Below are 27,394 nucleotides of genomic sequence, written 5' to 3'. Positions count from 1 at the left end.
CATGTTATAGTCAAAATGTCAAATGCCAAAGATAAAGAGAGAATTCTGGAAGCCTCAAGAAAGAATCAATCACACACAAGGGAGTTTCAGTAAGATTAAGTGAAATTAAGAGAGTTCTGCAGGTCAAAGGGGAAAGGACAATAGAAAACAGATCAAAGACACATAGAGAAATAAAGATCTTCAATAAAGATAAAGACATGGGTAAAAATAATTGCCAGTCCTACTGGATTTTTATTTTTAATTACATTTTTTTACTTCCTATAGATAATAAAGGCAAATGCATAAAATGTAATGACAAATTAGTGGTTTGGACTTAAAATGTATAAATAAGCAATCTGTAACAAGAAATACATAAAGATGGAGGGACAGCAGGTTACAAGAATGTACTTTATGTATGCTTTTGAGGTTAAGTAGGTATAAAACCAAATGGGATTGTTATAGATTAAGGATGTTCAATTTAAGCCCCATGGTAACCACAAAGAAAATATCAGAGATATACAAACTCATAGAAACAGGAAGCAGGGTATAGGTTGCCAGGGGCTGGGGGAAAGGGCAATGGGGAGTTAACAGAAAATGAGTGTAAGGTTTCTGTTTGGGGTGAAGGGAAAGTTCCATTTGGTGGTTAGGATACTGCAACACAGCAACACAGGGAATCTGATTAATTTCACTGAACGTTATGCTGGAGAAGAGTTGGGAATTTAAAAAGACAGAAAGAAAAACTAAAGAGATAATAACAATTAAATGGAATACATAATACCAGATGTGATCAAAGAATGGAGGAGAAAAGGCACAAAAAGACATAATTGAGACATAAGAAAAAATTAAAATACAGAATGTAAGCTTTATATCAATGTTAAATTTCTTAAATTTGATAACTGCACCTAAGGTGATTACATAAGTGAATATCCTAGTTTGTAGGAAATGAATATACAATATTATTTGTTCAAAGAGTATGATGTGTGCAGCCTGCTCTCAAGGGTAGGAAGGAAGGGTGGGAAGGACAGAGTAAAGGAAGGAGGAAAAGAAATAGCAAACTTGGCTAAATTTTTAAAGGAGTAGATCTGGGTATCTGGGGAGTGGAGATATGTTGATGTTTTCTGTATGGGGTTTGTATTATTTTGCAACTGTCCTGTAAGGTGTAACTTATTTCAAAATGAATTTTTTTAAAAATTAGGATCATAGTTTCTTATAGGAAAGATAAAAGAGATTACAATGGATGAATCAGAGAGCAGGCTTCTGAGATACTGGCAATGATCTAATTCTTGCCTGAGTGGTATTTATAATAGTATCCCTTTGTATACTTATTTGTTCAATTTTGTGAGGTTGTGTGTTAGCTACATGCTACATTTCATAATAAGAAACATTTTTAAATGTCCATTCTTCCATTTATCGGTGATTATTAATTCCTTTATCTTGAATTTATTTAAATTTTACATCTAACCAGCATATGAACAGAAATAAAAATAGCCTAATTGGCATTTCATGTAAAAAAAAAAAAAAAGCAGCATACCTTTTTAGGCAAAGGGTGGGAAAACTCAGTGTGGGTAGAGGTGTAGTTCAAAGGAAATTTTCTATTTCACAAAAAGAGCAATTTCTACCATCTGTTCTCTGAAAATTGATCTCTCCTTGTGTTTTCTCTTCTTTCACTCTCAGTGACAACAGTTTTCTAAATGTCTTAATCCATGTCAGAAACTTTTTAAGAGTACAAAAAATTACTGCTTGATGATGCTGAGTGCCACACAATTCTGTGATGTTGATATCAGAGGAAATGTGTTAGCAATTACAAGGCAAACAAATCCAAGGATATTTGTGAATAATAGGCTAACGTTAACATAAAGTATCACTGTCACTGAACACGTGTTCTCCTATTACACCCAAAATAAACTGAAAATTCTAAAGAACATCTTAAAATATTTTATAAGTGTATTTTTAGTGACCAAAGGAAAACGACTATAATTCTTTAACTTTAATAAAATAAGATTGTAAATATTACACATTTCACTTCAAAGATATTTTTCACACAATTGAAAATTTTAAATAGAAGTTGTACTTTATGAAGTTTGATTTATAACAGCTAATTAAATATTTTAGTACTCTCCAAATATTCAACAGAATTAAATACTTTAGTTAAATGATTCATGAAAGACAGGAACTCTGTAATCTGTACAAAATTTCCTATTACCCATTCACTCCACACTTCTTACATTCTTTAACATAAGCATTACAATCTCTAAAAACTTTGATTTTATATCATTAATTAAGAATTGACGGCGGCAGACTTGGCCCAGTGGTTAGGGCATCCATCTACCACATGGGAGGTCCACGGTTCAAACCCCGGGCCTCCTTGACCCACGTGGAGCTGGCCCATGCGCAGTGCTGATGCGTGCAAGGAGTGCCGTGCCACGCAGGGGTGTACCCCACGTAGGGGAGCCCCACGCACAAGGAGTGCACCCTGTAAGGAGAGCCGCCCAGCGCGAAAGAAAGTGCAGCCTGCCCAGGAATGGTGCCGCACACACGGAGAGTTGACACAACAAGATGATGCAACAAAAAGAGACAGATTCTGCTGACAACAACAGAAGCGGACAAAAAACATGCAGCAAAATAGACACAGAGAACAATCAACTGGGTTGGGGGGGTGGGGAGAGAAATAAATAAATAAATCTTAAAAAAAAAATTGACTAACCTAGACTACCATCACTACTTATAGTAAAAATCCTTGAAATGGATGTGAAATTTAAATATAAAAGATTTAAAAAGAAAAACTAAATCATGGGTGAATTTTTGCATAATCTTGGAGTAAAAGAGGCTTTTCTAAACATGATATAAAATCAAAAAGCCATAGAGAAAATATTGTGAGATTCAATTCTTTAACATAAAACTTGTATGCATTAGAAAGTACATAAGACCCACGCTGATCAAGATGGTGGAGTAAGAAGCTTCATAGGTCCATCCCCACACAGAAGCTTTGAATAATTAGCAAGAACTGGCTGAAATATCTTTCTCAAAGCCCCAGAAAACAGTTAAAAGACCAAAGTAAAAGGGCGAGGGCTGAAACCAGAAAGAGGCTACTTAATAGCAGTAGGAGGGAGCAGATATGGCTCAAGTGGTTGAACACCTGCTTCTCACATATGAGGTCCTGGGTTCGATCCCCAGTAACTCCTAAAAACAAAACAAACAACAAACAAACAAACAAAAACCTCAGGGGAGACGATGTAGCTCAGAGGGTGAGCACCGGCTTCCCACATACAAGGTCCCAGGTTCAATCCCCAGACCTGGTACCTCAAAAAAAAAGCAGTAGGATCTCCTGGTGCCCTGGTTGGCCCCTTACCCACCCATTACCATCTTGCCACTGAGCCAGCCTGTGCTCCCCATGTGGATCCCTGGTTCCAGTGTGGAGGAAGCAGGGGAAACCCTGGGCATATACTAGGAGCACATATGTCTGGCCTGATCTGTCTGGTGGGGACCTGAGGAACTTCCATCCCAGAACTTGCCCTATGTGAAGAAGGTGGTTCTCAGAAAGCTCCAGAACACTGTGGTAAAGCAGTCAAGTTGTGCTGCCTGGAGCAAAAGATTGCTGGCTATAAGCCAGAGCGTGCAATGCCCAGGACCATAAGGATCTTTGTATCTGTGTAAACGGAGGGAATCCCTAGGGCCAGAAGCACATGTCCAAGACAAGGGGCAGGTGCAGAAAGGCCCCCTGACACTTAGGCCTCAAGCTGTTCTCTCACTGGGCAAGCTCTGAAGGAGAACACTTGGAGAAATTAATCTGCAAAAACTGAGGTGAGGGAAGCAGCTGTGGCTAATCAGTTGGGCTCCCATCTACCATATGGGAGGCCCTGGGTTCGCATCTCAGGGCCTCCTTGTGAAGGTAGGCTCACTCGCACACCGCGGAGAGCTGCCAGCCCACAAGCACTGCAGAGAGCCAACTCAGCAAGGTGACACAACAACAACAAAAAAAGGGAGACAAGCAGAAGCACAGAAGAGCGTGCAGCAAAAAGACACAGAGAGCAGACAGCAAGCAAGCCGCAAGGGGGGAGGGGAAATAAAAAATAAGTAAATACAGGCACAGAAGAACTCACAGCAAATGGACACAGAGAGCAGACGGCACACAAAAAGCCATGGGGGGATGATTAAAAAGAAACTGGGGTGATATCCCCTCCTTCCCCCCCCCCCCCCCCCCCCCCCCGCTAATTCCTGGCATCAAGGAAAGCCCTGTCATAAAAATATCTGGGCAGAAAAAAAAAAACTTAAGGAACAGACACCTCAGAGTCTAAATTCCAGCAATAACATATTAAATTATCAAAATGTCAAGGTTTCAACAAAAGATTCCAAAACACACAAAGAAACAGGAAGTGATGTCTCAGGAAAAGGAAAATATTAAAGCATTAGAAACCACCACTGAGGTTAAAAAAATGATCCTAATATGCTAATAGAGCTACAGGAAAGCATGAACAAAGAACTAAAGGAAATCAGAGAATGACAGATAAGCACAAATGGACTACCAATAGGATAATGGAAATTACAAAAAGGAACCAAATAGAGCAGAAGACCACAGTAATAGAAATTTTAAACTCCCTAGAGGAGTTCAACAGTGGAATGGAGATGGAAGAAGAAGGAATCAGTGAACTTGAAGATAAGACAATTGAAATCATTCACTCTGAGAGGCAGAAAGAAGAATGAAGGAAAATGAAGAGAGCCTGAGGAACCCATGAATACCATCAAAAGTACCAATATATACACTGTGGGAGGACCAGAAGGAAAATAAAGATAGAAAAGGCCACAAGGAATACTCAAGTAAATAATGGCTGTAAAGTCCCAAATTTACAGAAGACATGAATATATACAGCCAAGATGCTCAATGAACTCCAAACAGGATAAACCCAAACAAGACCACATTGGGCCATATTATAATTAAACTGTCAAATGCCAAAGATAAAGACAGAATTCTGCAAGCTGCAAGAGAAAAGCAACATATCACAAGGGAGCCTCAATAAGTTAAATGCCAATTCCTCACCAGAAACCGTGGAGACCAAATGACAGTGGGAAGACATATTTAAAGAAAAATCACCAAGAAAGGATTCCATATCAAGCAAGATGGGAAAGCTCCAGTTATGGAAGGTGTTAAGGGTACCACAACATTGTTAGTGTAACTAATTCCACTGAAAGATATGCTTGGGAGTGGTTGAGATGGGAACGTTTATGTTGTATATATGTCCTACAATTTAAAAAATTAAGGAAAGATCAACTAAAGTGACAATAATAATTAAGTGCAATACTTGATCTTGGATGGGATCTAAAAAGCAAGGAGAGGCTCAAAAGGACATTATTGGGGTATATGAAAAATTGGAATATAGACTGTAAGCTTTATGCCAATATTAAATTTCTTGAACTTGATAAAGGAACTTAAGGTAATTACATAAGTGGATATCCTTATTCTTGGGAAATGTATGTGGCAGTTTTAAGTGTTACGCATGATGTGTACAACCTACACTCAAGTCTTCAGAAAACTGCCTAAGATGGATAAACGAATGACTGATATGTTGATAGTGAAAGATCAATGCATAAAGGAAGGGAGGGAGGGAAGGAAGGAAGGTAAAAAGGAGGGAAGAAGGGAAAGAAGGAAGGATGGAAGGGAGGGAGGGAGGAAGGAAGGGAGAAAGAGAGGAGGGAGGGCAAACTTGTTAAAATTGGTGGATCTGGGTATCTGAAGATAGATACATTTTGAAGTTCTCTGTATGGGGATTGTATTATTTTATAGCTTTCCTGCAAGTTTGAAAATATTTCAAAATAAAAGTTAACAAAAATACATGTATAAATGATAAATAATGATATATGACGGAGACCTGAATTATTTAACACATAAATTGCCCTTAGAAATCACTATGCAGACAAACATTTCAGTGAAGATATGGAAAAGGACAAGAAAGCTGAAAAAAAAGAAAACAATAAACAAACCAAAAATATGATTGTTCTGACTTATAAGAAAGAAATGTAAATATAACAACAAGTTCCTATTTCTCATCTCACAGATAAAAATCAAAAAAGTCTATAATCTAGTGTTGATGACAGAGTGGGACAGCAGACATTTCCATATACCATTGGGGCAAGTGTAAATAGGGATAACCTTTCTTTTTTATTTTAACAGTTTCAGTTAGATAAAATTTGTATAACATAACATTCACCCATTTGATGTATACAATTCAAAGGTTTTTAAATACTAGTTGTGCAGCTATCAACATGATCTAATTTTTAAATCATCCCCAAAAGAAATCCCATACCCATCATTCCCCATTCTCTAGCAAGCGTGCAGTCCTAAGCAGACATAACCTTATTTTAAGGGAAATTTGATGATGTCAATCAAAATTTAAATGTACAAGTCTGTAATAACTGAACAATTCCATTTCTGAGAATGTATTCTATAAGAAATAAACATAAATTATACATAGATATTCACAGTGATGCTGTTGAAACATTTGTTACAGTAAAAGAGTTTAAATAACCAATATCAACTAACATAGGTTATTTATAATATTTAGGAAGCTTTATCTACAATGTGGTACATCAGTAAAATCAAATATGATGAAACCATTAAAAAGAATGAAGCTATATTGCCCATAGGGAAAGATCAGCAGGATGCAAAACAGTATATACAGTATGATCTATGATATATACAAAAAAGAAATATTCCTGGAAAGTTTTGAGGATAGATCCTAAATATTTAGCAATGATTACTTCTGAAGAATAAAGAGTAGAGGTTAAGAGGATGAAGATTAAATATCCAATTCACTATTTAATATTCCACTTAAAAATAAAGTAGACTCACTGAAACAATGCTATTTATTGTTTTAAAACCACCACCCAGCAACAACAAAAGCATTTTTGGAGGAGAACGTGCCTAAGACACATCAGGGTTCTTTTATGTGGACATGCAAGGCTCTACTGAACTTCAAGACAGGAAAACATTCATCCCCATGACCACAAAAAAAGTTTAAGAAAACTGACTTAAGCAAGTAGACATAAGATTATCCTTTTAAAGGATAGCTCTGCCTTTCATAAGTAAGCATTTAAATTTAGGAAGAAAAGCCAGCTAGAAAAGAATCTATAGAAAAGAGAGAAAAGTAACAAAGTAATATGACTGCTATTTTTTATTTCAAAAGTCATTTGTTCTGGAACTGAAAATATTTTAAAGAAAAATTCTTGTTTTAATTAAAAACATAATTAGTAGTTTTATGTTTACAAAAGCAATCTAACTGGTACTTTGCTCTGCTTTCAAATGACTCTTGATTACCTTTGATTTTTTATTTTCATTCTCATTTTTGCAAATAAAAAACTCCTTACTTGTGTCCTATAATAATATACAATTTTCAAAAGGCTTCCACATCCGAGAATTCATTTTTATTCAAGAAAATGTTTATAATACTAAGCATATAAAAGTCCATTGTTTCAATCTTATCATTAAAAGATATAATTCTTTACCCCAATGAAATATTTGGAGATGCAGATAAAGATATACTTTCCATAATTACTTATCTTAATGGAAACTGTGAATAATCTTGATATCCCATAATAGGGGTCAGTTAAATTAACAGAGGACACTTCCATAATATGAAATGCAATACAACCATTAAAATTAGATGCTCAGGAATGATACTTAATAGCATGGAAAATACTCAAGATATACAAAGAAATATATATAATATCATCTCAATTTTCCAAGAGAAACCATGTGTTTATATGATACATAGAGAAAGGACTGAAAGCTATACAATGGTTATTTTTAAAAGTGATTCTCTTTCCTTTTTACACATATCTATATTTTCTAAAACTTCTTCAATAAAAATATAAATAGATTATTTTATAACCAGAAATGCTACTTTAGAAGGAAGAAGAAACTAAGACAGTTCTCACATTAGGGCAACTCAGTATATATTTCTAAATATCTTACGGCAGAGAAAAAATATGATCAAAAAACTTCAACTACAACAACAAAAAAAAAGTCAGGAAAGACGATGTAATTGCACAAAGTTATTTCTGCCCAAATGTTCACTAGATACATTTTAAGACATGAAGTAAGTTGATGTTTATATGCAAACTTCTTAAGAATGGAACAAATGTTTTTAGAGTATGCCAAAAAGGAAAAAAAACCTAAGGGTGTTGAAAAAAATAAAGCCACACCTATTTTAAAATGAATATCATATGCAATACATAATAGCTTTAAATATTTTTTCTTTCCACATATGTGGATAGTGCTGCTATGTTTACTCCTGACCCAAGTTGTCATCAAAAGAAGTAAGGATCTGAATTAATACATGAAGAAAAAAGAAAAAAGTTCAAAAGCCAATGTTTCCTTTCAATTCTTTTAATTATTTTATGGTAAGTGGTCTGAGCAGTAGGAACTAGTAAAAAAAAAATTTTTAAGGAAAAGCACTTGGGGATGACTTGAAAAGACTTATAAAAACAACTAAAGAAAATTTTTAAAAAGGAAAGAAATCACAATCACGAGATCAAAAGAAAGTGTGCCTAAGTAGAAGATGCATTACCCCAAAACAAGAATTTTTCAATATATTTCATTTTTATTTCAATAGTTTTTTAAATACCAGGACTGCAGTAAGTAAGAAAGAAAATTCTGGGTGGAATGTTACTGAGATCAGCAGCAACAATTCTATCAGATTGAAATATAAATTAAAAAAATAGCCCTTCCTCCATTACCAGCAACAGCAACAACAAAAAAAGTGCTGGTGTTGTTCACGATGCTGCTTGGAAATCAAAGGGAAAAAAAAATCAAGGTCTTTTTGTGATATTTTAGAAATAGGGTAGTAAGAAAACCTTAACATGCTGAAAAACCATTTTGAATTCAGAAATTCTTAGACCCCCTCCTCATTAAAATAAGAGAAAAATCAAAGATAAAATTATTTAAATAAGTTTATTAAATTAAACATTAATCTAAATCCAACAATAACATTTTGCACATTTTGCACATTTAAATGGTCATTACAATTTGCAAGTTTCATACAGTGTTCATTATTAATATTTGATTTTGTAACAATCCTGTAAGATTGAATTAGTCCCTCTAAAAACAAAAACTAATATTCTTGACTTTCCTGGGTCATCACTATAGAATGGTAAAGCTCAATTAAAAACACAGTTTTTCAGATTCCTAATCTAATAGGCTTCCATCATACCACGCATATGACCAAAGGTTTTCAAAGGTGTCATAAGGAAAATTAAAAATAATTTTGCAATCTTCCAGAACAATTTAAATGAGGACACTGAGATTCAGAGAGGTTAAATCTCTGCCCATATTCAACACAGCTAATAAGTAGAAAAATCTGGATTTAAACCTAGGTTGATCTGACCCCATGGCCTAAGCTCTTAACCAATAAGCAACAGTGCCTCTTTAATAATTCCACTTTAAAATGACAAAGAGGGGCAGTATATTATATCATTTATCAGTTACCATATTGTTTAATTTAGCAGATTAATATAAAAAGTAAGACTAGTGAAAATCTGAGTAGTAAGAATAGTGACTCTAAAAAAATACATTACAAATAAGTTGAGATAAAGGAAAGGTGGTGGGATTCAATGATGCCAGAATACTGCCTCTAAAAAATGGCCACTTCCCCTCAGCCCTGGTATCAGGAACTATGGGTCAGGAGCCATGGGTCAGGATCCCTGTCTATCAGAAGAGGAGCTGGGGCCCACAAAATGGGAAACAGGAATTAAAAATGAGAAAGACAAATTCTGCCTCCCCTGCATCATTATTTTAACTAGGAACTGAAAACTCTTAGCATGCAAAAACATTAAAATTCTGCTCATAATTTCAAACATCAGAAATATCTCAGTCCTACCTCTTTCTCATGCATTCGAGACAGTAAATGATCATCATGAAGACTGCTGGATTTTCTTAGGCCAAATTTGGGAGTCATCTGTCAGAATGAGTAAAAGTTATTAAATAATGTTTTATCCCCAGCCCAAAAGTAAACTTCTAAATGCATGAAGTCAATACCAGAATAATAAAAACACTGAGAAAAAAAGCAATTCAATCAGTTCCAAGAGACTAAGATTAAGAAAACATCATGCCTCATAATGTGGAACTATACTGTTTCCTTAAATAAGCCACTGGTTACTTTATTGAAAAATAACTGACTTTTTCTAAGGTCCAATGGAATTTTCACCTACCAGAGAAATCGGGAGAGGCTTCTGTCTCAGGTACCGGGGATTTTCTATCTGAAAATTTAAAAATAAAATAAGGTCTTATTAATTTTGAAGTTTTAATAATTACTTGGCACATAAAAACATTTTCTATATGTCTTGATATTTAGTTTGGCTTTTAGAAAGGGTATTATCTAGTTCTTTTTCAGTGTCCCTGACAAAACATGAATCATAAACATGTTTGAAAGCATAAATGCACCTTTATGATCTTACCACTGCCTAGATGTACAACCTTATCATCCATTTCTCCTTACCTCATGTTTTATACTCCCAGAATCCTGAATGACTTCTATCACCAGAATAGAGGCTTCTCTGCCCCTGTGCATTACTCTGTCCACCCCTCTGCCCCTTCAAGTCTCAATTTCATCACTATACTCCCAGGCATATTTGAGGGATGAAACCTTAAAGTTATCTACATAATAGCAACTAGTATGCAAAACCCCTTCAGAGTATCTCCCACTTTTTCAGCCTTCCTACCTCCCATCATACCCTAAATTCAAATGATATTAAACAACTTGTCTTACCCTTAAAGCACTGCATTCTCTCATATCTGAGTCTTTGAAACCTGTGAAATCATTCTGCCAACTTCTTTATGTGGTTAACTTATTCAAGACTCAGTCCAGGAATGATCTCCCCTGGGAAATTTAGTTGAGTTCCCACTACGGGACATCCATCCAGGAGCACTGTGGATGTCCCTTTTATAAGCTAACATCCCTCTTCTCCACTAGACTACAGCCTCTGAAAACAGAAACCATGACTGCCTTGTTTACTGCTCTATCCTCAGCATTCACCACAGAGCCTGGTATGTAGCAGTGCTCAATAAAGATTTATGGATAGATGGATGGGTGGGTGGGTGGATGAATAGAAGAGGGAGGAACTATACTTGATCCCACCCTCCTATCAGTTCCACAAGTATACTGTTCTCCACTCTCTCATTGCCCTTAAACAGTATTTGAACTGTTTACTATTATGTCTCCACATCTGCCTTTGAGAACAATGAATGCAAGGGTGCTGTCTTCTCAATATTGTATCCCTGCTCTCTAGCACAAGAACAGATTGTCACCTTTCAATGAAATATTTGTTGAATTAATATACTATATGATAAATCCACAGCACTGATTGCTATACCAACTATTTCATTTACAAATGAAGCAATAATTGAAAGTCATTATCTTGGAAGTTTAATTTCTTAAAGCAGGTAAGTAACACTGATCTTAAAAATCCAGGATAAACAAATCCCAGCACCACCATAAACATACAAATTGCTACATGGATAATCTCACAGTGTACAAGAATATAAATATAATACTAACCATTACCCTGGAATACACCATTAGGACAAACTGAAAAACACTTTCAAATATATATTACTAGCTTCACTCTTACAAAATTCCACTTGTGTTTTCAAAAAGCCCCCCGACTATTATGGTTAATAATCATGGATTACGCACAATCCACATTCAATCTGACAATAAAGACAAAGATGCATAAACAATCAATTAGAATGTAGGAGCAATGAAATAAAAAATAAAACCTACTGATTTTTTTTAAAAGACCTTCTTATAACAACAGACACATCTGAAGAATAACTATTTTTTAACAAACCTACAAAATATTTTCTTTCATCCATACGCTGGTTCCCATAAGATAATGGCAACTGCCTGGATTAAATTTCTCTCCCCATCTTGCAAAAAACCAAAATAAATCAACAAAAATGGCAAATAAAATAATGCCCATCCATGCCTACATCCTAACTTGAAGAAGGAGAATATTTAAAACCTCAATTAACATGTAAGTCGCCACATATGGATTCTAAACCAGAAGAGTTAGCTTCTGAGCCAAACCAAGGTCATAGCATGGGATAGGGTGGCAAAAGGTAGTACCCCAGGGTCCTAATGGTTGTAGAACATAAATAACTATCAAATACTGAGCTTGCAGATGGAGAGCAGGCCACTTAAATGGAAGCACAAACCATCTATTGGATCAGAGTGAGGGACAGAGAGGAGTCTAAAGAAAGGGCTTGGAAATTTTGACAGAAAAGACAGTTTTAGGAAGGAATCACTACTGAGGTAGAAAGGAGCAACTTGGGAGGGAGGCTGACCATGATGAAGGGGAAGAAAAAGTGGCCAAAGAGAAAAAGGCCCTACAGAAACAAAATATAATAGAAGAATCAGAATATGACAGACAAAAATGACAACAAAGGGTACCATTTATTAAAGGAAACAGAAATTCAGTGTAGCAGAAGAGGGGCTTCTTGAACTGCGAAAGCAAGTAAGTTACCGAAACTACCACCTCCCATATAATCATCAGCTTTTGGTTATTTTAAAAAATCAAACAAATAATCATGAACAGAAAAGAGAATCCAATATCCATTATAAAAATCACTGTATAAAAAAAGTAGAAAATCAAAATCAAAATCTGTCAGCAAATGAAAACCCTTGTTTCAAAATGTCCTGAAATAGAGGAACCAGTAATACAGAGTGTTTTAAGTCTTCCCAGCTGCTAAAACAAAAGTCATACAATAGGTCTGCTAAAGAACAGGAATTTATTGGCTCACAGTTTTAGACGCTAGCAGTCTTGCTTCCTCCCAAACTTCTGGCTGGCCAACAATCTTTGGGGTGCCTGACCGTCCTAGCACATGGCAATGCACATGGTGATATCTTCTCTTTTCTCTTCTAGATTCCACTGACTTCCAGCTTCTGGCTGCTCCCTGTGATTTCTTCCTTTTGTGTCCAATTTCCATTGCTTAAAAGGACTTCCACCATACTGGATTAAGGCCACTCTCATTCAGTTTGTCAAGTAATAACATATTTAAACATCCTATTTACAAATAGGTTCATACTCACAGGATGAGAAGTTGAGACATGAACATGTCTTTGGTGGGGGAAATGATTAATTACAGTGTATTAGTCAGAGTTCTCCAGAGAAACAGAACTGAAAGAATGTGTATTTGTGTGTTTGTGTGAGTGTAAATATTATGAGATTTATTATAGGAATTGGCTCATGCAACCACGGGGATTGAAAAATATGAATTCTGTGGGGGCAGGCCATAAAATGGCAACTCTAATGAAGATTTTAATGAATTCCCTAGGAGAGGTTGGCTGGCTGAAGTAGAGATAGAAATTCTTGTTTCTGGCTGCTGAAATCCTTAGTTCTCCCCTTAAAGACTTCCATAAGTCTTCTCATCATTGAAAGTAATCTCCTTTGTTGACTGTAGATGTAATCACCCATAGATACAGTCAGTTCACTAATGATTTAAGTCCATCTATAAAATACTCTCACGGTAGCTATCAGGCCAGTGATTAGAAAATAAATTTTGAGGACTTCCATTCAAAAAGAACAAGATACTTACAAGTGAACAAAAAAGTCAGGTAGAATCACCCTTTTTAACTATAATATACAACGTACAAAGCACAACAGCAGGGGAACAATATATTCAAGAAACTTAGGGAAAGAAAATGTGAACCAAGTATTTTACATCCAATCTAGGTCCCTTAAAGAATCAAGGCCATGAAGCATCATTTCAAATGCAAGAACTCAGAAAAAAAAATGGTATTACAAGGTCCATCCAGTGGAATCCACTAATAGATGAACATTTTCTCTTAGCTAAGAAATCATCAAGGAAAGTTCAACTGAAGGACCAGCAGAGGTAAAGTATTTCCTAAGTATTAAAACATCTTAAGTTACTTTCAAATGGTTCAGATTTTAAAAACTTCCAAAATGTACAAAAGGTGGTGGGTACAGAGGTTATTACTGTGCCATTCTTTTTCTACTTGAATAGTTTTGTAATAAAAATTGAAAAAATGGTTTTCTTTAATGATCTTCTATGAACCAAATTGGTAATTGTCTTATATATCAATAATCAACACCTCTATCTTAGAAAATATAAAAATAAGAGCAAATTATATGCAAAATAAGCAGAAGATATAAAAATTAGAACAGAAATCAGTGAAATTGGAAACAAGAAAACAATAGAGAAAAATCAATGAAACTAAAGCTGATTCTTTGAAAAGATCAATAAAATATATAAACCTCTAGCCAGGCTAACCAAGAAAGAAAAAAAAGACACAAAATACTAATATCAGAAATGAAAAAAAGGATCATCACAACTGACCACAAGGACATGAAAAGGATAATAAAGGAATATTATGAACAACTCTATAGCCACAAATAAGGTAACTTAGATGAAAGTGAATTAATTCTTGAAAGAAAGGATCTTCCAAAATTCACACAAGAAAATAAGTCATCTGAATAGGCTCTTATCTACTAAATAAATTGAATCAACAATTACTAACCTTCCAGAACAGTTGGCACCAGGCCCAAATAGTTTCTATGAAAATCATTAAGAAAGCAAGTCTGTGGTATTTGAACCAAGACAACCCACTGAAGCAATGGGGAAACTCCACTACAAACTGCTGTAGCCATATACATAGGTGTCCTTTCACATCCCAGTGAAAGGCTTTCTTCTCAGGAGGAAAAGGACTTCAGCATTTCTAATCCTGCCCCAACTGCACAGTCTGCTGCTGAGACTATGTCCTGGGCAAGTAGAATGAAGAGGTGGGGGCCCCCTTAATCTGTCCAATCCCAATTACTGGGGCATTGGCTCTACCTTGGATATCAAATGCTGAGACTACTAGCACTCCAACAGTCCTTCTCCTGGCTCAAGAGGTGGTGGCTCCATGCCAGGAGAGGCAAGCCAAGAGGATCCCAGGGCTACTTTTCTCCAACAGCACTTTCACAACCCTGGTACAAAGCAGACCATAAAACTGATAGCTCCTAATCTCTTCCCTAAGGAACTGATTTCATCTGCAACAGAGGTTAAAGTTTAAACCTAAGAACCCTCTCAACAATAGTGGAAGTTGTGGTGAAGGGAAGTAAGAGAAGATTCCCGGAGTTAATGAAAATATAGCCTAGACTGAAAGGCAGTTAGGTGGCAGGAGAGGACTTGGGAAATAAGCTGAGAGGAGCTCTCCTTGGGTCAGAAAAATAATAAACACTGACCTCAGAAACTATGTACTATAAGGAAACACAATTTGATTAGACTTGGTTGTAGAGGAATTTGTGCCCCAAGACATTGTTATAAATAGAGAAATCAGAGAGTAGTTAGTGGAATTTAACAGCTGGGTATGGTCAGGGAAAGTGAAAAAGAGCCCTACCTAGTACCACTGTCATCCCAGAGTAAGTGTAGGCATATCCAAGCTGTACCTCTCTAAGGAGCATCATGAGGGGCTTAACACTGTATTGGGGTGGGGGAGGGGCGGAGAAATAGGGGGATAGAGAACAGGGAGGACAAGACTTCAATAAAATAATCTGGCCATTCACTAAAAATAAATAAAATAGCAAGCCCAGGACGGGAGGACCAGTACCCAGAATTTCTATAATATATTATCTAAATGTCCACACTCCAATTAAAAATTACAAGAGATGCAAATGAAGAGGAAGTATGACCTATACACCAGCAAAAAAGAATAGGCAACAGAAACTGCCTATGAGAGCAACCAGATTCTGATTTAACAGGAAAAGAGTTCAAAGTAGCCATCATACATGTGTTTACAGAACTAAAGGAAAGGTTGATTAAAGAAAAAAAGGAAGGTATGATGACAATGTTGCATCAAATAGAGAATATTAATAAAGAGAGAAATTTTAAAAAGAGCCAAATATGAATTCTGGAGTGAAAAGTACAATAAATGAATATATATATATTTTTTATAAACTTATGTATCTTAAATCACCCAGAGGGGCTCAACTGTAGATTTGAACTAGCAGAAGAAAGAATTAGCAAACTTGAAGACAGATCAGAGATCATGCAATCTGAAAAATAGAGAGAAAAAAGAACAAAGAGAACAGAGTCTCAGAGAAAAGCCATACCATTAAGTATAGCAATTTACACACAGTGGGAGTACCAGAAGGAGAGGAGAGAAAGAAAATTGAAAAATCAAGAGAGGGAGTTCCTGAAAGATGATGTCAGAGTAGAGAGGCAGGGCTCAAGCCTCTCACAAAAACAATGTAGAAAGGGCCAAAAGTTGTCCAAGGGAACTGCTTTGGGGGTCAGTAGATAAGGACAGTACTGTGCAACCTCCAGGAGGGCAAGGGACAGAGAGACAAAGAACCCGAAACAACAAACATGAGCTATTAAACCCCCATGGGAGCTGAGAAGGGCCCCAACCCACCCTGGCTCACTGCAGCTAAGAGGAAAACAGACATCACTCTTCCTGTCAGATATTACAAGGGAAGAGGGAGGGGTCATTGGAGAACAAAAATGAAAAAGAGCTTTGAAAAAAAAATAATATGCAAGAGAGAGAAATTGATGATCTGAGTAAATTCACCAACATATTCAGAAGCCTAGACATCAGCGAAAAATTACAAGCCATATTAGGAAACAGGAAGAGATGGCCCAACCAAAGAAACAAACCAAATATCGTGACAAGATACAGGATTAAGACAACTAATCAATGATAATTACACAAATCTCCTACATCAATTCAAAGAATTGAAGGAAAATATAACTAAAGATATAAAAGATATGAAGAAGACACTAAATGAGCATAAACAACAAGTTGAAAGTTTACAAAGAAAAGTAACAGCTCATGAGAATGAAAGACACAATGGATGAGATGAAAATTACATTAGAAACACATAAGAGCAGATCTGAATTGTTCAAAGACAGAATTAGTGATTATGAGGACAGAACATCTGACCTGGAGAAGAGAAGGGAAGAGAAAAGAATAGGAGAAATAAATGAACAGGGTCTCAGGGAATTGAATGGCAGCACAAAACGTACAAACACTTGCATTATTGGTGTCCCAGAAGGAGAAGAGAATGGGTAAGGGGCAGAAAAAATATTTGAGGAAACAATGACAAAAAACATCCAACACATAAGAAAAACATAAATATGACTATCCAAGGAGGACAATGCACCCCAAACAGAATAAATCCAAATAGTCATACTCTGAGACACCTACTATTCAGAATGACAAATATCAAAGATAAAGAGAGGTTTCTGAAAGCAGCAAGAGAAAAGCAAAGCATCACATACAGGGAGCCTCAATAAAATTAAGTGACAACCTCTTATCAGAAACCATGGAGGAGAGAAGAAAGTGGTATGATGCATTTAAGGTACTGAAAGTGAAAAACTGCCAGCCAAGAATTCTATATCTGGCAAAACTATCCTTCAAAAATTAGAGTGAGTTTAAAGTCTTCACGGATAAACAAAAAGTGAGAAAGTGGGTTACCAAAGACCAGAATTACAAGAGATACTAAAAGGGGTGCTGCAGCCTGAAAGGAAAAAACAAGGGCAAAAGATTTGTAGAAAAGTGTAGAAATGAAGATTATTAGGGAAGGTAAATTAAAGGGTAAAAAGACAGACAATAGAAAGATATGACAATGAAAAGCCAGAAGACAAAACAGACAAAGTAATTAAAGCCTTTACAGTAATAACAATCAATGTTGGGAAACGGACTTGGCCCAGTGGTTAGGGCGTCCATCTACCACATGGGAGGTCCGCGGTTCAAACCCCGGGCCTCCTTGACCCATGTGGAGTTGGCCCATGCACAGTGCTGATGCGCACAAGGAGTGCCGCGCCACACAGGGGTGTCCCCCGCGTAGGGGAGCCCCATGCGCAAGGAGTGCACTCCGTAAGGAGAGCCGCCCAGGGTGAAAGAAAGTGCAGCCTGCCCAGGAATGGCACCGCCCACACTCCCCGTGCTGCTGACGACAACAGAAGCGGACAAAAAAACAAGACGCAGCAAATAGACACAGAGAACAGACAACCGGGGGGGGGGGGGGGGAATTAAATAAATAAATAAATAAATCTTTAAAAAAAAAAACAAAAAACAATCAATGTTAATGGCTTGAACTCACAATCGAAAGACAAAGACTGATAGACTGGATACAAAAATATGAGCCATCTATTAGCTGTCCACAAGAGACTTACCTCAGATACAACCAGGTTGAAAGTGAAAGGTTGGAAAAAGATATTCCATGCAAACAGTAACCAAAAAAGAGCTGGAGTAGTAATACTAATATCAGACAATATATATTTTAAATGTAAAACTGTTATAAGGGATGAATAAGGTAAATCACCAAGAAGAAAAAGCTATACTAAACATTTATGCACTTAATCTGGATGCCTTAATATAAATGAGGCATGCACAGGCAAAACTGAAGGGAGAATTAGATGTCTCTACAATAATAGTTGGAGACTTCAGTATACCACTCTCAGTTTTGGAGAGAACATACGGACAGAGGACAAAGAAACAGAGACTGTGAATTAAACAACAAATGAACTGGACCTAACAGACATTTATAGAGCATTACACTCCCAGACAGCAGGAAATACATTCTTTTCAAGCACTCATGGATCCTTCACCAGGATAGACTGTATGTTGGGTCACAAGACAGGTCTCAATAAATTTAAAAGATTAAAATTATGCAAAACACTTTCTCTGATTATAAAGGAATAAAGTTGGAAATCGATAATGGATAAAAAATGGAAAATTCATAAATATATGGCAATTAAACAATACACTCTTAAATAATTAGTGGGTCAAAAAAGAAACTGCAAGAGAATTCAGTAAATATCTAGAGACAAAGAAAATGAAAATACAACATATCAACAACTTATGGGGCACCACAAAGGCAGTGCTGAGCGGGAAATTTATAGCCCTCAATGTTTTACAATAAAAAAGAAGAAAGAGCCAAAATTGAAGATGTAACTGCACACCTGGAGAAACTAGAAAAAGAACAGCAAACTAACTGCAAACCATATTGAAGGAAAGAAATAATAAAGATCAGAGCAGAAATAAATGAAATCAAGATGGATGGAAGGAAGGAAGGAAAGAAGGAGGGAGGGAAGGAAAGGGGGAAGGGAGGAAGAAAGGAAGAAAGGAAAATCAACAAAACCAAAAGTTAGTTCTCCTTCTGAGAATATCAACAAAACCAACAAACCCTTAGCTAGACTGACAAAAAAAGAGAAGATGAAAATAAATAAAATCAGAAATGAGAGGCGGGACATTATCACTGACCCCAGAGAAATAAGATCATAAGAGAATACTATGAACAAGTATACACCAAAAAACTAGACAACGTAGATGAGATGGACAAATGCCTAGAAACACACCAAGAACATACACTGACCCTAGAAGAAATAGAAGACCTCAACAAACCAATCAAAAGTGAAGAGGGGAAACGGACTAGGCCCAATGGATACGGCATCCGCCTACACATGGGAGATCCGCAGTTCAAACCCCGGGCCTCCTTGACCCATGTGCAGCTGGCCCATGTGCAGTGCTGATGCGCGCAAGGAGTGCCCTGCCATACAGGGGTGTCCCCCACGTAGGGGAGCCCCACGCACAAGGAGTGCACCCCATAAGGAGAGCTGCCCAGCACGAAAGAAAGTGCAGCCTGCCCAAGAATGGCACCACACGCATGGAGAGCTGACACAGCAAGATGACACAACAAAAAGAAACACAGATTCCCGGTGCCACTGATAAGGATAGAAGTGGTCACAGAAGAACATACAGCGAAAGGACACAGAGAGCAGACAACTGGGGGGTGGGGGGGTGGGGAAATGGGAGAGAAATAATAATAAAAAAAAAAAAGTGAAGAGATTGAAAGAGTCATCAAAAATCTCCCAAAGATGAAAAGCCCAAACCAGATGGCTTCATAGATGAATTCTACCAATCATTCAAAGATGATCTAATAGCAATCTTACTTAAGCTCTTCCAAAAATTTGAAGAGGAAAGAACACTATCAATCTCATTCCATGAAGTCAATATCACCCAAATACCAAAACCAGATAAAGATACTGCAAAAAAAGAAAATTACGATCAAATATGTCCAATGAATATAGATGCAAAAATCCTCAACAAAATACTTGCAAACTGAATGAAAAGAGCACATTAAAAGAATTATATACCATGATCAAGTGGGTTTTATCCAAAGTATGCAAGTGTGGTTCAACATAAGAAAATCGATTAGAGTAATAAGCCACATTAAAATATTGAAGAAGAGAAGCGGACTTGGCCCAGTGGTTAGGGCATCCATCTACCACATGGGAGGTCCGCGGTTCAAACCCCAGGCCTCCCTGACCCGTGTGCCGCTGGCCCATGCACAGTGCTGATGCGCGCAAGGAGTACTGTGCCACGCAGGGGTGTCCCCCGCGTAGGGGAGCCCCACGCACAAGAAGTGTACCCTGTAAGGAGAGCCGCCCAGCGCGAAAGAAAGTGCAGCCTGCCTAAGAATGGTGCTGCCCACACGGAGAGCTGACACAACAAGATGATACACACACAACAGAAAGAAACACAGATTCCCATGCCGCTGACAACAACAGAAGCAGACAAAGAAGACACAGCAAATAGACACAGAGATCAGACAACCAGGGTCGGGGGAAGGGGAGAAAAATAAATAAATAAATAAATCTTAAAGAAAAAAATATTGAAGAAGAAAAATCACAAGACCCTCTTCAAGTGGTGCAGAAAAGGCATTTGACAAAATACCTTGATAAAAACACTCCAAAAGATAGGAATAGAAGGAAGTTTTCTCAATATGGTAAAGTGCATAAATGAAAAACCTACAGCTAGCATTGTACTCAACTGTGAAAGACTGAAAACTTTCCCACTGAGATCAGGAACAAGACAAGGATGTCCACTGTCACCACTGTTATTCAATATTGTGCTAGAAATTCTAGCCAGAGCAATTAGGCTAGATAAAGAAATAAAAGGTACCCAAATAGTAAAGGAAGAAGTAAAACTTTCACTATTTGCTGATGATATGATATCTAGAAAATACTGGAAAATTCACAAAAAAGCTACTAGAACTAACAGACAAGTTCAGCAAAGTGTTGGGATACAAGATTAATATGCAAAAATCAATAGCATTTCTATACACTACTCATGAGCAATCTGAGGAGAAAATCAGGGAGAAAAATTCCATTTATAATAGCAACTAAAAGAACCAACTATTTAGGAACTTAAACAAGGACATAAAGAACCTATACTCAGCTATAAAACATTGCTAAAAGAAATCTGAAGAAGACTTAAATAAAAGAAGGACATTCCAATGTCATGGACCGGTACACTATCGCTAAAATGTTTAATTCTATCCAAACTGATTTACAGATTCAATGCAATCCCAATGAAAACCCCAATAGTCTTTTCTGCAGAAATGGAAAAGTCAATTATCAAACTTATTTGAAAGAGTGAAAGGTCCCAAATAGCCAAAAATTTTTAATAAACTAAAACAAAGTTGGAGGACTCTCACTTCCTATTTGAAAGCATATTACTTAGCTACAGTGCTAAAAACAGCATGGTAATGGAATAAAGATAGATTGACCAATGGAACCAAATCAATAATCAGAAATAGACCCTCACATCTACATTCAAGTGATTTTAAACAAGCTGTCAAGCCTTCCCAGCTGTCCAGAACAGTCTATTCAACAAATGGTACTGGAAGAACTGGATAGCCATATCCAAAAGAAATAAAGAAGACCCCTATTTCACACCTCATACCAAAATTAGCTCAAAATGGTTCAAGGACCTAAATATAAAAGCGACAACCATGAAACTCTTAGAAGAAAATGTAGGAAAATATCTTCAAGATCTTGTGGTAGGAGGTAGTTTCTTAAACCTTACATGCAAAGTACAAGCAACAAAAGAAAAAACAGAAGGGGAGTGGATGTAGCTCAAGTGGTTGAGTGCCTGTTTCCCATGTATGAGGTCCTAGGTTCAATCCCAGTACTTCCTAAAAAAGAAAAAGAAAAAAAGAAAAAAAAAAAAACAGATAAATGGGACCTTCTCAAAATTAGATACTTCTGCATCTCAAAGGACTTTGTCAAAAGGGTGAAAAAGCAGCCAACTCAATGGGTGACAATATTTGAAAATCACATATCTGATAAGCATTTAATATCCATGATATATAAAGAGATACTACAACTCAGCAATAAAAAGACTCACTACCCAATTAAAAAATTAGCAAAGCAGGTGTAATTCAGTGGTTGAGTGCCTGCTACATATGTACGAGGTCCCAGGTTCAATCCCTGGCACCTCCTAAAAAAAATAAAAATAAAAAAATAAATGGGCAAAAGACATGAAGAGACATTTGTCCAAGGAAGAAAAACAAATGGTGAAAAAACACTTGAAAACTAGTGATTAGGGAAATGCAAATCAAAACTACAATGAGATACCACTTCACACCTATTAGAATGGCAACTATTAAAGTCAGAAAACTACAAGCATTGCAGAGGATGTAGAGAGACAGGAATGCTTACTCACTGTTGGTGGGAATGTAGAAAGGTACAACTACTGTGGAGAACTATTTGGAGCACTGTTTGGCAGTTCCTAAGGAAGTTGAATATAGACTTGCCACATGTCCTGGCAACATTAGTACTAGGTATATACCCAAAAGAACTGAGAGCAGTGACACGAACAGACATCTGCACGCCAATGTTCACAGTGGAGTTATTCATGATTGCCAAAAGATGGAAACAAGCCAAGTGTCCATCAACTGATGAGTGAATAAACAAATTGTGGCATATACACATGACAGAATATTATGCAGCTATAAGAAGAAATAAAGTTGTGACACATATGACAACATGGATGAACCTGGAGGACATTATGAGTGAAGCAAGCCAGAAACAGGACAAATACTGTATGACTGCACTATTATGAACTAAATACATTGTGTAAACTCATGGAGTTAACAGAATATAGGTCACAAGAAAATAGAATGAGGGTAGAGAATGGAAAGCTGAGGTTTAATTTGTGCAGAATTGATAAAAAGATTGTAAATCTTTGGAAATGAATAGAAATGGTGAAAGTACATCATAGAGTTTGTAACTAGCTATTATATGGGTATGACAGTGGTTGAAAGAGAGAGTCTAAGGACATATATACTGCTAGAGGGAAAGCTAAAGAATGTAACACAGAACTGCACAGCATAGTGAAACCTCATGTGAAATACGAGTATGGGTGATAATAAATACATAAGTATGCAAAATGTAAAAACAAATAAACTAGAGAGATGTAAACAGAATAGCAGCTATGTATACCAGGGGAAGCACAGAGAGACTGAGAAGTGACAAGGTGGGGTTTGTTTTGTTTTTTTTTTTGGTTATTTGTTTATTATTGGAATAAGAAAAGTTCTCTAGTAGTGATTGGGGTGATGAATGTACAATTATGTGATTATACTAAATACTAATGATTGTATATTTTGGATGGATTTAATGCTCTATTAATATGTGTCAGTAAATTTAATTTGTTAAAAAAATCAAAGAGAAAAAGATTAATGATTCATTAGAAAAGATGGGGGAAAACTTGCACACTTCACTAATGAGGAAATATAAATGGTTAATAAACACATGAAAATATGCTCATCTCTTTGGAAATATGAAAAATAAAAAGTAATAACACATAGAGAGGACATTTTATAGCCATCAGATTAGCATACATTAAAAATCTGGCAATTCAAGACTTCAAGATGCAAGATGTTGCTGGTGGGAGTATAAATTGGTACATCTGCTTTAGAAAACGTTTACTAAGCAAATATAAAAATAAAATCCACTTAAATATCTTACCAGAGAAAGAGGGATATTCTTTAGTAAATAACAGAGTACTGCTTATACACATATCTTTGAAAAGTAATCCTGTAGACAGCAAGGTGCATTCAAACATATATTGTCTAAAGGTATTTATATAAAAAGTAAGTAAATATTCTCTACTTTTGGATGAGGGAAAACAACATAAATAGTAAATTCTTAAAAGACATGCAAATCTGCAAATATATAAAATTCTAACTCATGAAGCAGAATTAATTATAAGGGAAAAAAAATAAAGGATGAGGAAATAAGATTCTTAAAGATGATCAAATTCTAATTATGTTAAAAATTTAAACCTGAAAAATATTTTTACCCAGCTCTACATTTATAAATAGGGTGTAAAATATTGTTTTACCTACTTACAATGTAGCATTCCAAAATAACTATACAGAAATAACTGCTATTTCATCCTTTTCACCTTTAAAATTCATTAAGTAAAATTAACAACTCATTCTATTATTATAAATTTCCTTTTTCAAGTTAACCAAAAATTTCTGAAACAAATCTATTCTAATTTTTGAAAGCAGCAATGAACACTGTAAACAACTATCAATCTTCCATGGTTATTCATTTATGGCACATTGAGTTTGTATAATAACCACTTTTAATATATAATGCGACTTATTCAGAGTAAAGCATGTTCCTGAGTCTGTCTGAGGGAAATAAACAATCTTTCTTCTGATTTTGTTACAGCAGCCAGATGTGCTTTGAAGTAAAATGTTCCTACTTTGTAATCCACAAGTGACATGGATTTGAAGCAATCTGTAAGCAGTCTTGACATTTACTTTTTTCATGTTCTTTTAGAAAACTCCTTGTTCTCTCATAATACCGCAAGAAAGAATACCACAATAAAGAATGTCCAAAATGGAGGATGAAAAAGGACTTATACAAAGCATGAAAGGCTAATAAAGTATTATATATGAAGTAAAACCAAAAATAATTAAGTTCAAATAACACAAATAAATCACCCAACTGAACATCTGTTTAAGAAGCAACAGAGGGAAGCGGACTTGGCCCAGTGGTTAGGGCGTCCGTCTACCACATGGGAGGTCTGCGGATCAAACCCTGGGCCTCCTTGACCCGTGTGGAGCTGGCCCACGCACAGTGCTGATGCGGGCAAGGAGTGCCCTGCCATGCAGGAGTGCCCCCACGTAGGGGAGCCCCACACGCAAGGAGTGCGCCCCATAAGGAGAGCCACCCAGCACAAAAGAAAGCGCAGCCTGCCCAGGAATGGCACCACACACATGGAGAGGTGGTGCAGCAAGATGACGTAAAAAAAAAAAAGAGACACAGATTCCCATGCCACTGACAACAACAGAAGCAGACAAGTACACGCAGCAAATGGACTCAGAGAACAGACAACCAGGGCGGGGGGTGGAGGGGAGAGAAATAAATCTTTAAAAAAAAAAAAAAGCAACAGACTCACAATAATAAAACATATAATAATATAAAGTAGACATGAATATAGGTATCTGAATGCAAATGCACACTGATGAAAACTGACTTTTGATATTTTCTTTAGCAGGTTTACTTATTTAGTTGTAAAAAATTGTTTGCTTATTCATTTTTTCAAATTATTCAGGATTTGGTCAAACTAACATAAGCAAATACCCCTTAAAGACTAATAATGATCAAATAACAAAGTGCTATGTTTCCAGAAAAATAAAAAGGCATTTTATCTGATATTTTAGCCATCTTAAAGGAAAGGACATTGTAATGGTTGGGTTGATGTGTCAACTTGGCCAGGTAATGGTGCCCAGCTGTTTGGTCAAGCAATCACTGGACTAATTGTACTGCAAGGACATTTCATGCACTTTAATCATCAGTGGGTTGATTGCATCTATGGCTGATTACATCTAAAATCACCTTAGGATTCCTTCAGAAACAGTCTCATTCAATCAGTTGAAGGCCTTAAAAAAAGCAATTTCAGTATTCAGGGAGAGAATTGCCATCTCTACTGCAAACATCCTCTCCTGGAGAACTCATGGAGGACCTCCATCAGAGTCCCTGGCTTGCAGCCTGCGCTATGGAATTTGGGCTCATGCTTCCCCACAGTCACATGAGACAATTTTATAAAATCCCATACTATTTACAGATATCTCCTGTCAGTTCACTTTCCCTAGAGAGCCCTGACTAATACAGACATCATCAAGCAATATATTACCAACAACACAATTAAAATAAATGTTTTCGCAGCATCAGTCAGGAGAACTGCCAAATCTCTCTCCGTACCATAAAATAAATTCAATCCTCAACATCAAATTGATTATTCTCTAAGAGAATGTTTTCAAGTCAATATATTGGAACCTGGAAAAAGTTTTTCCACAAAAATAATACTGCAAATAGAGTCTCATTCATTAATTTATCCACAACCTTTCAACAAACATTTAATGAATATAAATAAAATACAGATATAAAACACAGTCCACTGGTACAGGAAAAACAAGCCAAAGGAACAGAATAGAAACAGACATGTACTTTTGCCTGATTTATGAGAAAATAACACTGTGGTGCAGAGGGAAAAGAATGGTCTTTTCAATAAACGGCAGTGTCAACCAGGAATATACAAGAAACAAAAAGTACACCTTAACTCCCTACTTCACAACATACACAAAAATCACCTCCAGATGATCTATAGATCTAATTGGGAAAGGTAAAATAATATAGCTTCTAGAAGAAAACACAGGAGAACGTCTTCAGGACATATACTTAAGTCAATGCTTTCTTAAAAACAAGACTCAAAATAGCATAAAGGGGAAAAATGATAAAATGAACTGCATTAAAATAAAAAATAAAAAACCTTTTGTTCCTCAAAAGACACTGAAAAGAGAATGAAGAAAAGCAATAAAATGGAAGAAAATATTTATGATACTATATTCCAAAAGGACTTATACCCAGATCAAAAGCTCTTGCATATTCATAAGAAAAAGGCAAACAACCCAATGGAAAAATCAGAAAAGCCTTAAAGAGGCACTTCACTCTTACAGGCTATCCAAACTGCCAATAAACCATATGCAAAGGCATTCAACTTTATTAGTCATCAGGAAAATATATTAAAACCATACACTGCAGCACGCCGGGAGTCCAGCGCAGCAGCCGCCTTGTCTTCGGGGCCAGTGTGAAAGGCCTTCAGTACCTGGGGAGCAGCTCAAGCTGGAGGCCAGGGAGTAGAGGGTCAAGGTCTCTCGAATGGCTGCAGAGCTCCATTAGCACTGCGTGCAGAAGGCCTGGAAGGAGGCCCTGCTGGTTGGTGTTCCCAACCCAAGCAACCCCCTCTGGGAGCCCAGATCCTGAGCTTGACTCTGAAGATTGTAGGGAAGAAGTTCATTAAGGAATGCCTTCAAGAACAAAGTGATGAAGGGCTGCCTCCAAGTTTCAAAAAAGCACTTTTCTCTAGTCAATAAACTTTTAGATATTTGAGACCTTTCCTGTGGCATGGTCTCACAGCCAAAATTCTACAGAATTGATGCATTTCTACTCAAATAAGAAAACTGGGTGAAAGAGTAAATCTTTTAAATAATAATGGCCTGGTTCTTTTGACAAAGTGCTTTATACTCAAACAAAACTCCTACCACCAAATAAACCAAA

General features: G+C 36.5%; 1 protein-coding gene across 4 annotated transcripts in view; it reads right to left on the bottom strand.

The window, feature by feature from the left end:
• Positions 1–27,394, bottom strand: part of CEP112 (centrosomal protein 112) — a 575,007-nt gene that overhangs the window by 489,607 nt on the left and 58,006 nt on the right. For all 4 annotated transcript variants that reach the window (XM_058284590.1, XM_071210757.1, XM_058284587.2 and 1 more), the window contains exons 7-8: positions 10,180–10,227; positions 9,849–9,926 (exon numbers count right to left, since the gene is read on the bottom strand). In XM_058284590.1, the coding sequence (XP_058140573.1) occupies positions 9,849–9,926; positions 10,180–10,227 (126 nt within the window). The remainder of the gene's footprint in view (positions 1–9,848; positions 9,927–10,179; positions 10,228–27,394) is intronic.

Source organism: Dasypus novemcinctus, chromosome 21 (genome assembly GCF_030445035.2).
Source record: "Dasypus novemcinctus isolate mDasNov1 chromosome 21, mDasNov1.1.hap2, whole genome shotgun sequence".
In the NCBI taxonomy this organism is placed as follows: Eukaryota; Metazoa; Chordata; class Mammalia; order Cingulata; family Dasypodidae; genus Dasypus; species Dasypus novemcinctus.
This window is presented reverse-complemented; position numbering and strand designations above follow the sequence as displayed.